The 14,444-nt window shown below is 38.6% G+C and overlaps 1 protein-coding gene across 13 annotated transcripts in view; it reads left to right on the top strand.

Moving 5' to 3' along the window:
• Positions 1-12,872, top strand: part of LOC133660052 (uncharacterized) — a 33,251-nt gene extending 20,379 nt beyond the window's left edge. For 2 of the 13 annotated variants that reach the window (XM_062063125.1, XM_062063124.1), the window contains exons 25-33: positions 19-87; positions 173-211; positions 811-873; positions 2,074-2,247; positions 6,027-6,389; positions 6,808-6,930; positions 7,264-7,377; positions 7,458-7,541; positions 11,212-12,872. In XM_062063125.1, the coding sequence (XP_061919109.1) occupies positions 19-87; positions 173-211; positions 811-873; positions 2,074-2,247; positions 6,027-6,389; positions 6,808-6,930; positions 7,264-7,377; positions 7,458-7,541; positions 11,212-11,241 (1,059 nt within the window). In that variant the 3' untranslated portion in view covers positions 11,242-12,872. Of the gene's footprint in view, positions 1-18; positions 88-172; positions 212-810; positions 874-2,073; positions 2,248-3,598; positions 5,978-6,026; positions 6,390-6,807; positions 6,931-7,263; positions 7,378-7,457; positions 7,542-11,211 lie in introns of those variants that run through there. The other 11 variants (XM_062063126.1, XM_062063127.1, XM_062063131.1 and 8 more) reach the window with 11 other exon arrangements.
• Positions 12,873-14,444: the final 1,572 nt, after the last annotated feature.

The following is a 14,444-nucleotide window of genomic DNA, read 5'->3' as shown; positions in this document are numbered from 1 at the left end:
TGTCTCTTGCTGCTGTAGTCAGCGGTGTGGAGGGACCAGAGATCTGTAGACTCCTCAATGACCCCCTCCATCAATGGGGACATTCAGGTTAGTGTCACCAGCCTCAGAGACACATATCCATAAAAGACAAGAAGCGGAGGATATGCTAACATGTCTCCCTCTCTCATCCTAGTCTGATGTGACGAGCACGGAACTGGTGCGATTGCGAAAGGTCAGATTCTTAGCCTTGTGTGTCCTTCGCAGTCATTTCTACATTTTTAATGTCAATGAGTTATGCCCAAGATTAATTCCATCCTTTCCTCATTTGCCTGCATAAACAATAGCTAGGCCATAAAGGGTTCAAGGAGTATACATATTAAAAGACATACCAAATATCATTATTTGCTTGCCTTATGGACTAAGTATAACTGTAGTATTCTGATACTTCAACATTCAATAGTCATTAGCCGTTAATTCAACATGTATTTATTCATTGCATGCACTTATCACCCTGGAATGCACATGCATGATTAATTGTACTATTAACTTTACTGACGTAGATCATAATAACTAGTGTATTATCACCACTAGTGTCACTTCACAAGTCCTTGTTTCTTAATTTAACTTCAGACTAGGATACTGAAACTGGTTAGGCTTTAATTTTTAGTCCCACCTGTTTGCATGTACTGTAGATAGTTTTGCAGCTCATCTTTTCAATTCACACATGATTACATTTTAGAGTGTGCATGTCTGAGGTGCAGCAGGTAGCTGCCAACACGCACAGAAACTGACACCCTGATCCAACCCCTTTTTTCTGTTCATTTTTCACAGAAAAGAGCTAAGAAAATTGAGGGAGATTCAATTTATATCAGACATAGCCTTTTAATGTTGGAGGTTTGTATCCCTGCTCGAGATGTCAGTCTCTTGCTGTGTTTTCTTGCTCTTTGATGCACTGGCTGCTGTTTCATATCATGCTTGCACGATGATTTAAAACTTGCATAAGGTTACCTAACAAATGTGTTTATGGCAACTCTAATCCACATGTTTCAGGAGAGTGCTGTTGAAATGTAGACCAATTCTAATTTGGTAATTGTTCTTGATACTTTCATTGACTGTACTTTAGAAGTCATATACAAGTAACTATCTGAGAAACACCTAACAAGCTGAATATCTATTCTATAATCTTTCTAGATCATCAGTATTCTCCTGCTTTACTTAACTGCTTCTCGCATCCTTTTACCATCTAATGTTCTTATTTGCAATAATTGCAATGCACTGAAAGCATTTTTGAAAATAAAACTAAGCAGCTGAAAGTCTAAACTGTTGAATATTTTTGTTGCTGTGTGTGTAAAAATTATGTATTTGGTGACACTTACCATTAAGTTGCTCCACAGTCAGTTGGAACACTAAATTACTAAAGCTTTGACTACATTCTGGAATGTATGGTAATGTGTATTTACACACACAATCATTGAGATCAACCTGGTGCTAAATGTTTAGTTTTATTTGTGCTTTGTTAATTTATGTTCAATCCAAACAGGTATGTTTTTGTCAAGGCTTCATCTTCATTTACTTCTATTATAACTTCAGTTTTTTTACCCACTTGCTTGCTGATTTGCCAGCCTCATGCAGTGCTCGAAATCTGTGATTTAATGCTTATACCCTTCAGACCACAATCAAGTCTGTTTGACAAATCATGGCTGTTGAATATCATCAATCAAACAAGCCTGAGAACTTTGGTGTTTTTCAAATGTGTCTCTGATGATTTATCATTGTTACATGATCTACAACACTTAAAATGTGGCCCATCTCATGTGTGACCAAAAATCACTAACTCTGATGTTGCTTATTTAATCATTTTAAGGCACAAGTTTAGTCAAACAATAGCCATCAGTTTATTAATCTTTTTTCCCCTTTCTCTCTCCTTTTCTTTCCTTACGCCCAACTTTGAAAATTCCAAATTCCTCCACTTTCACTTTTTCTCCCCTCCACACTTTGTCCGCACCTGCCTCTCTCTCCATTACCTTTTGATTATATTCACACCACCACCCTACTGCTCTTCCTCCATCTCTCCGCTTCATGTTCCCATTGTAGGAGTTTGATAAGCCTCAGGAGGACCTGCTCAGGCATCACGCCAGTGTCAGCGAGCTGAAAAGGAACTTCATGGAAGCTTTGCCACAATCCAGGCCCAGTGAATGGGACAAGCGTCTGTCAACACACTCTCCATTACGCTCGCTGGGTGTGAATGGTCAGCCCAGTGCAGATGGGGTAAGTCTTTCACAGGAGACAGCAAACATATCTGTATGCATTAAAGATAGGGTAATTAAATACAGATTAGAAGACTCCTCTCAACTTCATGTGTATATGCATGTCATGTCAGATTGTTCATAGTTTGTCAACTCTGAAGGTTGTATGTGTTTGCAAAAAGCATCCATGGATTGTGTGCGCTTTTATTCATGTGAAATTTTGAGGATTTTTAGTTTTTATTACATAAATTATTGCTCCACAAGATCCTTCCACTAAAATTGCATTTTGGCCAAGCACTGACCAGTTGCTTCTTTTATTGGTTGACTGTTTGATGGTATATGTGTGCGCATGTTCAGACCTATTCATGGCAATGGTATGTGATATGCAGCACAAGCATGTGTATGAAGAATGGAATGGGACTAGTTGACTTGGCCCTGCACTTCGGTATTTTCAATTAAGTCTGATGTGGACGAGGCATCTGTGAGACATGCTATCCACTCACATGCTTCATATCATGACATGCATCAGATGCTGACGTGTCCATTGCTTGACAACAGATGTGGTGCATGGCATCGGGAATGAACCCCTAACTGCAAGATTTGCACGTTCTGGCAAAGAGCAGACTTGACCTTTCCCTCTCTCCTCTATCCTTCCTTCATCAAACTTGTTTTTGCTTGAATGTGTTTTGCCTTGCGCTCTTTCTTCCCACTTCCCATTGTGTTCTCAATTTACTGCTGCTTCCCCCAAACCTCAAATTGTTTGTGCCTGAAGAGACAATGTCTGACTCACGGTTCTATTAGTTTTTATAACCTCTCTAGGCAGCAAAATAATCAATCCTTGTGAGCAATTTTTTTTATCCTGCATTGCATCTTCAATTGGACATCTTTTAATGGAGCTCCCTCTGTGTTCTGTTTTTACAACCAAATCACATTTTCCCAACACATCTGTATTGCACTGAATGATCAAACTGCAGAGAGGAGGAGAATTAGAACAAACACAGCCAGATTAAAATGCAATGGGTCATTATGTAACACTAGTTTAATACATTTAATGGAGCAAATGACTAATTTTGCAGAAAAGCTATAGATAATATGAAATAATTTTTCTGCATAAGATACTGTTATAGTTAGCATGCCTTTTTCTCTTTTCCGTGTTTAGTCAGATGCTCTAATGGAGTACATGGTAAAATGCAGTATATCTAGGCTTGAAATAACAGGACCTGCTATCTGAATCACTCAAACAATTTTGTCATTGATGATGCCGTCCAAATTTTAATTTACAAATACCTAATTACATTTTTCCAAGGTTAATTGCCATCAAAATTCCTCCCTCTCATGTCTCTCCCCTGCTCCCCAAACCCCGCCCCCTTCAGTTTGTCACCCGCCTCCCACGCGGCCCCCTGCTAGACTTCTACTCCAAACGCAGCTGAGGGGCCTTCTGGACCCTGTGAAAGCCCCACGCAGGTGTGAGTGTGACCTGCGGAGACAGCACCCAATCACCTTACCATCAGTCTCTCGCTTTCTCTCCTCCTCTCCGACATCACTGTAGCTTTGTTCTTCTTTTTTCATCCTCCGCTCCACTTGAGAAGCCACCATTTTTCCACTTCCCTCTTTGGAACAAGACTGTCCCCTTTTCCATTTCTTGACACCATACCATTTCCCAAACAGACTCATTCTCAAGACTAATTAGCACTGCAATTGAATCCAATCTTCTTCCTTCCACATTTTCTCTGATTTCTATTGGACTCATTATTTATATGTTACATAATATCACATTTTAACAGGTCTTCTATTCTCTGTCTACATCACGTTTACATACTTTTTTACTAAATTTGTATTGTCGAGTGTTTTTAAGATATTTGGATAAGCTGATCAGCAAGGGAACTAGCATATTTACCGTAAGTTTTGATCTTGATAAAACATTCTACAAGGCTGTTAATTTTGGTGCCAAAATATTTGTCACAGTGCATAACCTCTGTGATTACAATTCTTGAGGCAGCTAAATTGTAATATTTGTCCTTTAGCAAGTACAGTACAGACAAAGCCTTATATAACTACTGCACGCATCCTGTCGCATGATCAAAGAATAAAGGTATTCCATATACACTTCACTGGTTGTGTATTCATGCATTTTGTATTTTGTTATGCAGGTATGCAATTTATCATTTGTATTTGTTTTCTTTTTTTTTTATTATACTGATACAGTGGAACCTCCAAAGTTGAACACAATCCATGTTGTGGCGTTTTGACTTCCAAGTTACCCCAACTAACCGCTGAACTGTACCAGCTCAACATTCATGTTTTAAGTACAATTCAAACATGCTTACTCCAATTAGGGATATAACAATATGAAAATATAATATCACGGTTATCGCAACCAAATTGATCACGGTTACCGCGGTATTGTTGAATGTGCTCAAAAAGAAAAAATACACAAACTGAAATATTTTGACCAAGTTATTTATTTAATAGCTAAAATAAATAGGCACACTGTTAGAAAAGCCACTATTGTTCATGGTTTTTTTCCCTAATGTCTCACTGATAGTGTTTGTCTTAGTATTTTATCTGTTTGAATGGCTAAGCTTTTATTATTTAAAATTTTGTTTTGTAGTGTAGCACTTTTAAGATTTACTTAAATAAAAAAGTGTGTAATAAATAAAATCTATTATTATTATTAATTATTTCTTGTAGGCGTTGTTTAGTTTGTTTACTCTGTTTAGCGGTCTTTGAACGCACCGTGACAAACACCTCCGTCTCATATTCCTCTGAGTATAGAATGATTACTCTGTTCTAAGAGAACACAGCTTGTAGGTTCAATGTGCACAATTGAATATATTAGTTGCTCAGACAGTAATGTGTTCATATAAATTGAGATTGGGGTGTGTTGTGTCTTAATTTGGAAATACGTTAATGTCTCTTGTTTTCATGTTAGCATGTAAACTAGCGAGCTGGGGCCAGTCAGTTCATGAGTTTAACAATGTGCAGTTATCAATCACGTTTTTGTTGATAATTTTGATTTAAAACGGTAATACTAGCTGTCGGAAGTCTTACCATGGTTATCATTATTACCGTTTATCGTCACGTTCCCACTTGCAATCCAAGCGTAAAGGGAAGTGAACCACTGTAAAATAAACTACATTGACAGTCCCGTAATGGGAAGCACCCTGATGATTTGTATTCTCGTCATTGGCTATTATGCCTTCAGCTACAATATACAGTATGTGCGTGTTAATATTAAATTGTTTATGCCGTTTTAGAAATTAACATCAGGTTGTATTGTATTGAACAGCCTATGATGGGTCTGGCTTACAAAACTCCAAAGTTTTATTTTGATATCTGAGACATATTGTCCGAGATGTTGGTTGATCTCCAAATGGTATGACTTCTGGAGGTTCCATAGTATATGTCTATCATGTTAGATAAAGAAAAAGTAGTCAAATTTTAATTTTACATTTGTTTTCTCCATAACTAACACAGAAACGCAATAGCTTTATCAAAATACAAATCAAGCAATCTGACGATTTACCGTCTTGTGTAGTTAGTACAGAATGTCCGTGAGGAATATACTGTAACTAGAAAAGAGGATGCCATGTCAACCATAATATCTAGCTAAAGCTGTGTGTGTTGGTTTTGCATCTGCTTTGATTCTTTGGGGTTGAATGAACGTGACAACACAATGATAAACCTGATATACATTCATGTTTTGTTTAGCCAAAGACCTTATAACAGGAGGATGTGCATACTGCGGTGGATTTTCCATGCTACCAACTTAAATGTATTGGCCTTTTCTCTTTTTTTTAGAGTGTGAATATTAGTCCAATGTGCAGTGGTTCAAAGGCAAAGGCTGCACATGAGGAAACCTTCGTCAGTTTGGACTTTTCCAACAAGTCCAGTCCTACTGTGGGCCACTGTCGATGTGCTGACGCCCCAAGTGTTCCAGTAGAGAAGTCATGTGATCAGGAAGAGCTTTTAGTTTTGAGGCCCTCCTTTGCTCCCATAGTTATTGTGGCACAGCCGCCTCCCTCCCTCAACCTCTCAACTAAAGGTTTTAATGACAACCAGAGGAAAGTAGTTCCCGGACTTCCGGAGTGCTCTGGGAACAGAGTTGGAACTTCTACTCCCTATTTCAGAAACGGTGCGCCACGGGCCGTACATAGCTTCCAGGTAGCCTTCCTCAAGTTGATTCTGTCTCTGCTTGAGATTTGTTCTATTTCATTGTTTGCCACACTTGTTCACCGCTGCAGCACCAGTGCAAAATAAATGTGAATTGTGGCGTGTAAGTGCAGTTGTTGCAGAGGTGTCACAGTGGTGTGCTAAGATCTCAGATATGGGTGATCTCTCTAAATATCTGACTTTCTTTTACCATCTTGGGTTTCCTCTCATCTTTTGGGATACTGGCTTCATATTTGGTTTGGTTTCCTTTTGTAATCACTGGTGATTTAAAGGGAATGTTTAGAAAGCAAAGAAAGGATTGTTTCATTGGGAATCAATTCCTTCCAGCATTCATGTTGTAAAAGGTTTTCTGTGGGGTGTGATGTGTCTGGTTAAACAGCCACTCATGGGGCTATGCTCCCATCCACAGCCCCCTCTGGTGCAGACCCAGACAGTCACCATCACAGCTGCCTCCAACTCCTTACCCAGTGGCATCTCCACCACAGAGGTCCCTATCGTCCCAACCCAGACAGTCACCTATGAGTCTTCAAAGGTAGGGGCTTAGTATAAGTTATTGTCTGGCTCGTGTGCCTGAAGGAAGACTTAGCTTCAGCAAAATGTGAGCAGGCGTGATAGGAGTAAGGCCATTGTAAGATCCCTGGTTCCGCCATGAAACGATACATGTAACGCGTCAGCATGAGGCAAAAGCGGTGTCAAATAAATTTGTTAGGTGCCTGAATGTATTGTCCAACTTCCCCACTCGGCAACACAACTCTCAATAGTTCTCCCATCAGCTTACTTATCCAATTATCCAATTGCATTAGAATACAGCTGATACCCAGATTTTGTCTGCACACATTCATTGTCGAGTTGTTGTCTCTCCCAGGGTGCAGTTGATGGTGTAGACGAGGACAAAGAAAGCACAACAATGTCCATCTCTCAGACCTCAGAAACTACCAGTGGCACCACCATCACCACAACTACTACGCACATCTCAAAGGTCAGCTGCCCATAGTTTAATGTACTCCTCTGAGCTCATCTTTTCAATTACTAAAAAATTATATACTTTAATTCCTGAAGCAGATAGTGAAAAGCGGCTCCTCAGAGACTCGGGTGGAGAAAAGGATTGTCATTAGTGCAGACAGCGATAATGACCAGGATAAGGTATACATCTTGCCATCATGACATCAGTACTAGCACAAGGCAACCATTTTATATCTTCTCAAGAGACAATTCTATATAAATCAGACGTGCATATACTTCAGAGTAGTCTGTGTACAGCTTGTATAGCAGTATAGATTTACTAGGGGTGTACAAAAAAAAATCTGTTTTCTCATCCCAATTGTATTTCTTATTCATCCCGATTCTAAATCGATTCATAATTACAATTTAAAAAAAAAAATGTTTTATGCCATCTCCATGCAACCAGAAATAGTTTTATAACCTGTAACCTGTTTTGAAAAAGTTTCATTATAATTATTATACCAAATAATACATTGCGAGAATCGGTTTGAATCGAGGATCGTGTTGAATCGAAAATCGATTCTGAATCAAATTGTCACCCCAGGAATCGAATCGAATCTTTAGGTGCCCAAAGATTCACACTCCTAAGATTTACTGTCCACATAAAATGAGTCAACATACAGCCTTTATTGTCTAAATAGCTGGCAAAGTACCGGTAATACAAAAGTTAACTGTCTACAGCAGGGGTGGGCAATTAATTTTTACCGGGGGCCGCATGAGCAACCCGACCACTGCTGGAGGGCCACACCGACAATATTTAAATTAAATTTTGCTCAAACTATTTTTGATATACCGTAAGATAAATAATAATAATAATAATATTTTCATTTAACCTAACTTATCTTTATACAAAAGCAGATAGCTTTTGATGGTTTTATTTTCAACACTTTCTTACACAACACTTCCTGATGTATATTACAATGCAAAAATTTAGATTTCTGTGACTTTATCCTGCATCCTCTTTGTTGTGAACGTAGCACGCCTGTAAGGTGATTGGCGAAGAAGAAGGAAGCGTTGCTGTTGCAGAAATAAGGAGTGAGGATAGACGTGCGTGTGGAAAGAACGAGATAAGTTGAGCTGTGTTAGTATAGGTTGCTCAATAAAAGTTTAAAAAGAGCGTCAGACTTGGTGTGCACTTCTTCTGGACGCTGCAATTGGTGTCAGAAGTGGGATGAAATGCCTCCCAGTTCGCCTTGCCATCAAACCTGGGAGTCTTCATTGAGGGCGGAATTCCCCCATGTCAAGCAGCGTGCGCTACACCTGTAGACGCTGCCTTCCTCCCTCTCTCTCTCTCTCTTTGCGACGAGCTCACGTCCGGGATTCACACAAGCAATGTAGTATGCGCAAAGTTTTACTTCTGACACCAATTGAATTGTAGCGTCCAGAAGAAGTGCACACCAAGTCTGATGCTCTTTTTAAACTTTTATTGAGCAACCTATACTAACACAGCTCAACTTATCTCGTTCTTTCCACACGCACGTCTATCCTCACTCCTCATTTCCGCAACTAAATAACACAACATCAACTTCAGCAGGTCGTTACACTATATTCTTTAAACACAGCAACATGTGTACCACAAATTAAGCACACGGCTTTACCTTTAATTTCTGTAAAGAAATACTTGGCAGTCCATGTCTTTTTGAAAACACGCCATTCGTCATCAACTTTTCTTTTTTTAGCGTCTCACTTGTCGCTGTGCACCTTCACTCACAGGTTACACACGGACATACGCCCATAAATAACACTTTTCAAAATAAAAGCAGCACAGTTGTATTGCACGCACGACATAGATGTTTTTTTAAATTTATTTTGTAATTTGTAATTGCAGCTGTTCACATTCACTCACAATCGCGCACGAGCATACGTCCACACGGAAGTAATACAAATAACGCTTTTCAAAACAAAAGCAGCATCGTTGTATTGCACACTCGACATAGATACTTTTTCAAATGTATTTTGTAATTTACGATTGGCCTCACGCGCGCCGGACAGGGACGTACAAAGGGCCGGATGTGGCCCGCGGGCCGCAGAATGCCCAGGTCTGGTCTACAGTCTTGCGTTGCGGTCTGGGGCTGCATGAGTGAGGCCGACACCAGGGAGCTGCGGTTTATTTAGGTTAACATAAACTCCAAAATTTATTGTAAAAAACTAAATAATAGGAATCTGGGAGACATGGCAGTTTTACTACATTAAAGGGAGCCCAAACATCCAAGATGTCAAGTGCCTTGGTGAGGAAGGTGAAGGTGACGAAGAGGCCAGGTACTGTATGTGTCCTCTAGGCTGAGTGCCAAGCATCCTCAAGCAGAAGGTGGAGTAGTGCAAGGTGTCTTAACGTCTATCATGGAGTATTTGAATCAATGCAGTGCTACATTACAATGGTGCCCAAACTAAATATTCACACCAAGGACACAGTTTGGACACATTATTATTATTTAGACAATAATGGCTGTGTGTTGAGGTATTTTCAGAAGACCATAAATCCATAGTGGTATAGCAGCTGGACACTGACTATTCTAAATTCCAAGTTCAATTTCTATTGATTGAGAAGATTAGTGAAGTGCATCCTCAATTAATTGAGAAACGCTATAAAGTAAATAGGCAAATAAACTTTTGAAGTGGGGTTTTTTGTCTTTGAATTTAAAGGGGTTGTTTGCAACCTTTATGCCGTTGCCGAGTGGGTGCTAACTTTCCAATGTGTTTTAAAGCATTATAACCCTCCTTAGGGCTTTCAGTACGTAACGTGTCCATGCGCATTAACTTTGAGTGTTCAGGGCTGCAGCTATCAATAATTTTTTTTATTCAAGTAATCTACCGATTGTTTTGTTCGATAATCGAGTATTTGGATAAAACACACTTTATAGCCCCAATTCAAAGTAGTTCAAATAAATAAATACAATTCTGCTTGCCATAACCTTCATTTTTTTTACCTTAATAAATGCACGTAATCAACATTAAAATTGCACACTTATGTGTGCATTATTAATAAAAAATTACAACAACAAAAAACTGCAGTTCACACACAGCATCCACACACCACAGCTCTCGTGCGCTTTATTGCAGCGGCTGTGCGGCAACCATCCACGTATTTAAAGTTCCGGGCAAGCCATGCGGTCAGGATTTTATCAATTTGTATTAGTTACATTCAAACGATTTATCCAGAATATAAATCAATGTTTTTTTCTAATTGAATGAATCAATTTAATTGTTGCAGCCCCAGTCTTTGGCTAACGATAGCGATCTGGATAGCTAAAATTCACAATTGCTGAATGTATATTCTATCATGACAACAACATGACTGCAAATTGTTTATGTCTTATGAACTACTTTTGTGTTGGAGCGTGCGCTCTTTGCGTGTACGTTTACATGAGACATCAATGACTGACTCGCCTGAATGCCAAACAAATTCCTCGATCCAACCAGCAATTTTATTAAATATAATTAGTAATTGTGAAAAATGTAGACATTTAAAAAAAAATATGTATGTTCTGTTAAACCACTAATGGTTACATAAGCTAGCCGGTGATGTTCTTGTTATATTTTTGGGACAAGTTGCAAACATATAGGAAGGCTTTAGAGGAGCACATTTATATCACTTATACATAAGAAAACACTAAATTAATGCTGAATTATTTAATTGTATTCAAACTGTTTTGTCTAGTAATGAAAATAATCTGTGGTTAGCACTCTGAATTGTTTAATGTGCGTCAAACCACATTGTTTAAAGCACATAATATTGTAAGACGAGAATGAATGTTGGGGTCACCATCATAATTTAAAATGTAAAAAAAAGCATATGTTGTATTTTTTGCAGGGCAAAGATGGCGGAGCATCAGCATTGTAACTGAATCATCACAAGCAGCTTCTCCTTTGACTCCACTCCCTCAATGCAGAACTCACCACACACACCAACTGACCCACTCCTTACTACACACAAACACACTCGCACACACACACCTTCCAAGTAGCAAAGTGTGACAAGATGGTGTTTTACTTTCTGTTCACAGTAGGTAGAGGAGAACTGCACCATGCTCATCTAACTTCACCTTTTAGAATCCGCCTTGTTTCATTCAAAGCATCATTTCCCACTTCAGTCATAGCAGTTATGTTTGTTTTTAAATGTTTTTACGTCCTTAGCGGGTTTTTTTTTTTTTTTAATTTACAGATTCATTGTCTTGGTACTAGTTTTGATTGTTAGCATGTATCCTTTAATACTACTGGGGACAACTACATTCATGTTTTTGTTTATTCATGCATTTCATATAGGAGAGACATTTGTTCAGTTAAATTATATACCTCACATTGATACACAATCTGTGCTCTAATTTGGACAGTTGTTTGGGGTTTGCTCACTGCTCAGGTAAAATAACAGAAATTTCCCCTCTGTCACTTCTGGCCGACGACTTGTAGCCTACATGTTCGTGTAAAGTTTGAATTAAAACTAAATCTATTTTGAAATATTCTCTATTTTATAGGTTTAATGCTTTTATAGTGTTTGTACAAAATGAAGTTTTTAAGTTATTCATATCCCTCAACTGAAAATTGTGCACACCGATTGATTTGACTAAATATGGGGTCTCAATTCAAGTCTTGGTTTCCCTAACAGAAATAATTAATTGGACTTGACAGAGTGCTTCCCTCAGCCATGATTTTTACTCGGACGTCAGAACTGCTTTGGCTATTTTTGTTTGGTAAAGCTTTGGTCTGTTTATCTCAGGTTTTAATATACTTTGCAAGACCACAGACCTCAATGGGAATGTCCATATATTTATATCTGTCCCTGCTTCAATGTACAATCTTGTTCAGTGTGTGAAGTCAATAATTTGGAAGAGCTTGTTCTCTGGAGAATTTTGAAATAATTAATACAAAACTAAATGTTTAATTAGGAGAAAGTAATTTCAGAAAGCTTCATTTTTTAAATGAATGCTTTTTATGACTATTATATCCCCCCATTTTACCATTTTGCATTAATAGCATACTGATTGCCTTTTTGTACAATTTTTAACAAAATTCTTGTGGGAACATTTTTGCCCTTGTCACATTATGAAGGCAGTTGTCCCTTTTTCTGTCAGGAGCACACTTTTTTTTTTTTACATGTTCTACTATACAGTAATTTATTTGTAAAGTAGCAACTGTCTCATGTGATTTGATGTACTGCAATGTCTCGACTGAAAAGCTGAATTTCAAGCTTCCATTTAGAGAGGTCACAATATTTATATGAACAAAAGTTTGTAAAGCCTTTGACCACATAGTCCAAGTATATTGCTCTCACTTGCTGTCTAATGTACTTTTTCTGTCCACGCACTAATCCCTTTTTTAGATGGCGTGTTTCTTAGCAAACGTCTTTAATGCAAAACAACAGCAACCTCTCTTGGGTGAGCTTTTAGAATTTCACTTGGGGAAAAACATGTTTTAGATGGTGAAAAATGTTGTCTCTTTGTGACTCATCTGTGTCTTTTATTAAAATATATATAAAAAAAATGCCTTATTCTGCATTGTGATTGACTGAACACTTAATTGTGCAGATTAATCTACAAACCCCGTTTCCATATGAGTTGGGCAATTGTGTTAGATGTAAATATAAACGGAATACAATGATTTGCAAATCCTTTTCAACCCATATTCAATTAAATGCACTACAAAGACAAGATATTTGATGTTCAAACTCATAAACTTTTTTTTTTTTTTTTGCAAATAATAATTAACTTAGAATTTCATGGCTGCAACACGTGCCAAAGTAGTTGGGAAAGGGTATGTTCACAACTGTGTTACATGGCCTTTCCTTATAACAACACTCAGTAAACGTTTGGGAACTGAGGAGACACATTTTTTAAGCTTCTCAGGTGGAATTCTTTCCCATTCTTGCTTAATGTACAGCTTAAGTTGTTCAACAGTCCGGGGGTCTCCGTTGTGGTATTTTAGGCTTCATAATGCGCCACACATTTTCAATGGGAGACAGGTCTGGACTACAGGCAGGCCAGTCTAGTACCCGCACTCTTTTACTGTGAAGCCACGTTGATGTAACACGTGGCTTGGCATTGTCTTGCTGAAATAAGCAGGGGTGTCCATGGTAACGTTGCTTGGATGGCAACATGTTGCTCCAAAACCTGTATGTACCTTTCAACATTAATGGCGCCTTCACAGATGTGTAAGTTACCCATGTCTTGGGCACTAATACACCCCCATACCATCACAGATGCTGGCTTTTCAACTTTGCGCCTATAACAATACGGATGGTTCTTTTCCTCTTTGGTCCGGAGGACACGACGTCCACAGTTTCCAAAAACAATTTGAAATGTGGACTCGTCAGACCACAGAACACTTTTCCACTTCGTATCAGTCCATCTTAGATGAGCTCAGGCCCAGCGAAGCCGACGGCGTTTCTGGGTGTTGTTGATAAACGGTTTTCGCCTTGCATAGGAGAGTTTTAACTTGCACTTACAGATGTAGCGACAAACTGTAGTTACCGACAGTGGATTTCTGAAGTGTTCCTGAGCCCATGTGGTGATATCCTTTACACACTGATGTCGCTTGTTGATGCAGTACAGCCTGAGGGATCGAAGGTCACGGGCTTAGCTGCTTACGTGCAGTGATTGCTCCAGATTCTCTGAACCCTTTGAGGATATTACGGACCGTAGATGGTGAAATCCCTAAATTCCTTGCAATAGCTGGTGGAGAAAGGTTTTTCTTAAACTGTTCAACAATTTGCTCACGCATTTGTTGACAAAGTGGTGACCCTCGCCCCATCCTTGTTTGTGAATGACTGAGCATTTAATGGAATCTACTTTTATACTCAATCATGGCACCCACCTGTTCCCAATTTGTCTGTTCACTTGTGGGATGTTCCAAATAAGTGTTTGATGAGCATTCCTCAACTTTATCAGTATTTATTGCCACCTTTCCCAACTTCTTTGTCACGTGTTGCTGGCATCAAATTCTAAAGTTAATGATTATTTGCAAAAAAAATAAATGTTTATCAGTTTGAACATCAATAATGTTGTCTTTGTAGCATATTCTACTGAATATGGGTTGAAAATGATTTGCAAA

The sequence above is a fragment of the Entelurus aequoreus genome, linkage group LG11 (genome assembly GCF_033978785.1).
Source record: "Entelurus aequoreus isolate RoL-2023_Sb linkage group LG11, RoL_Eaeq_v1.1, whole genome shotgun sequence".
Classification (NCBI taxonomy): Eukaryota; Metazoa; Chordata; class Actinopteri; order Syngnathiformes; family Syngnathidae; genus Entelurus; species Entelurus aequoreus.
Note: the sequence above shows the minus strand (reverse complement) of the source record. Positions and strands in the feature narration are given on the sequence as shown.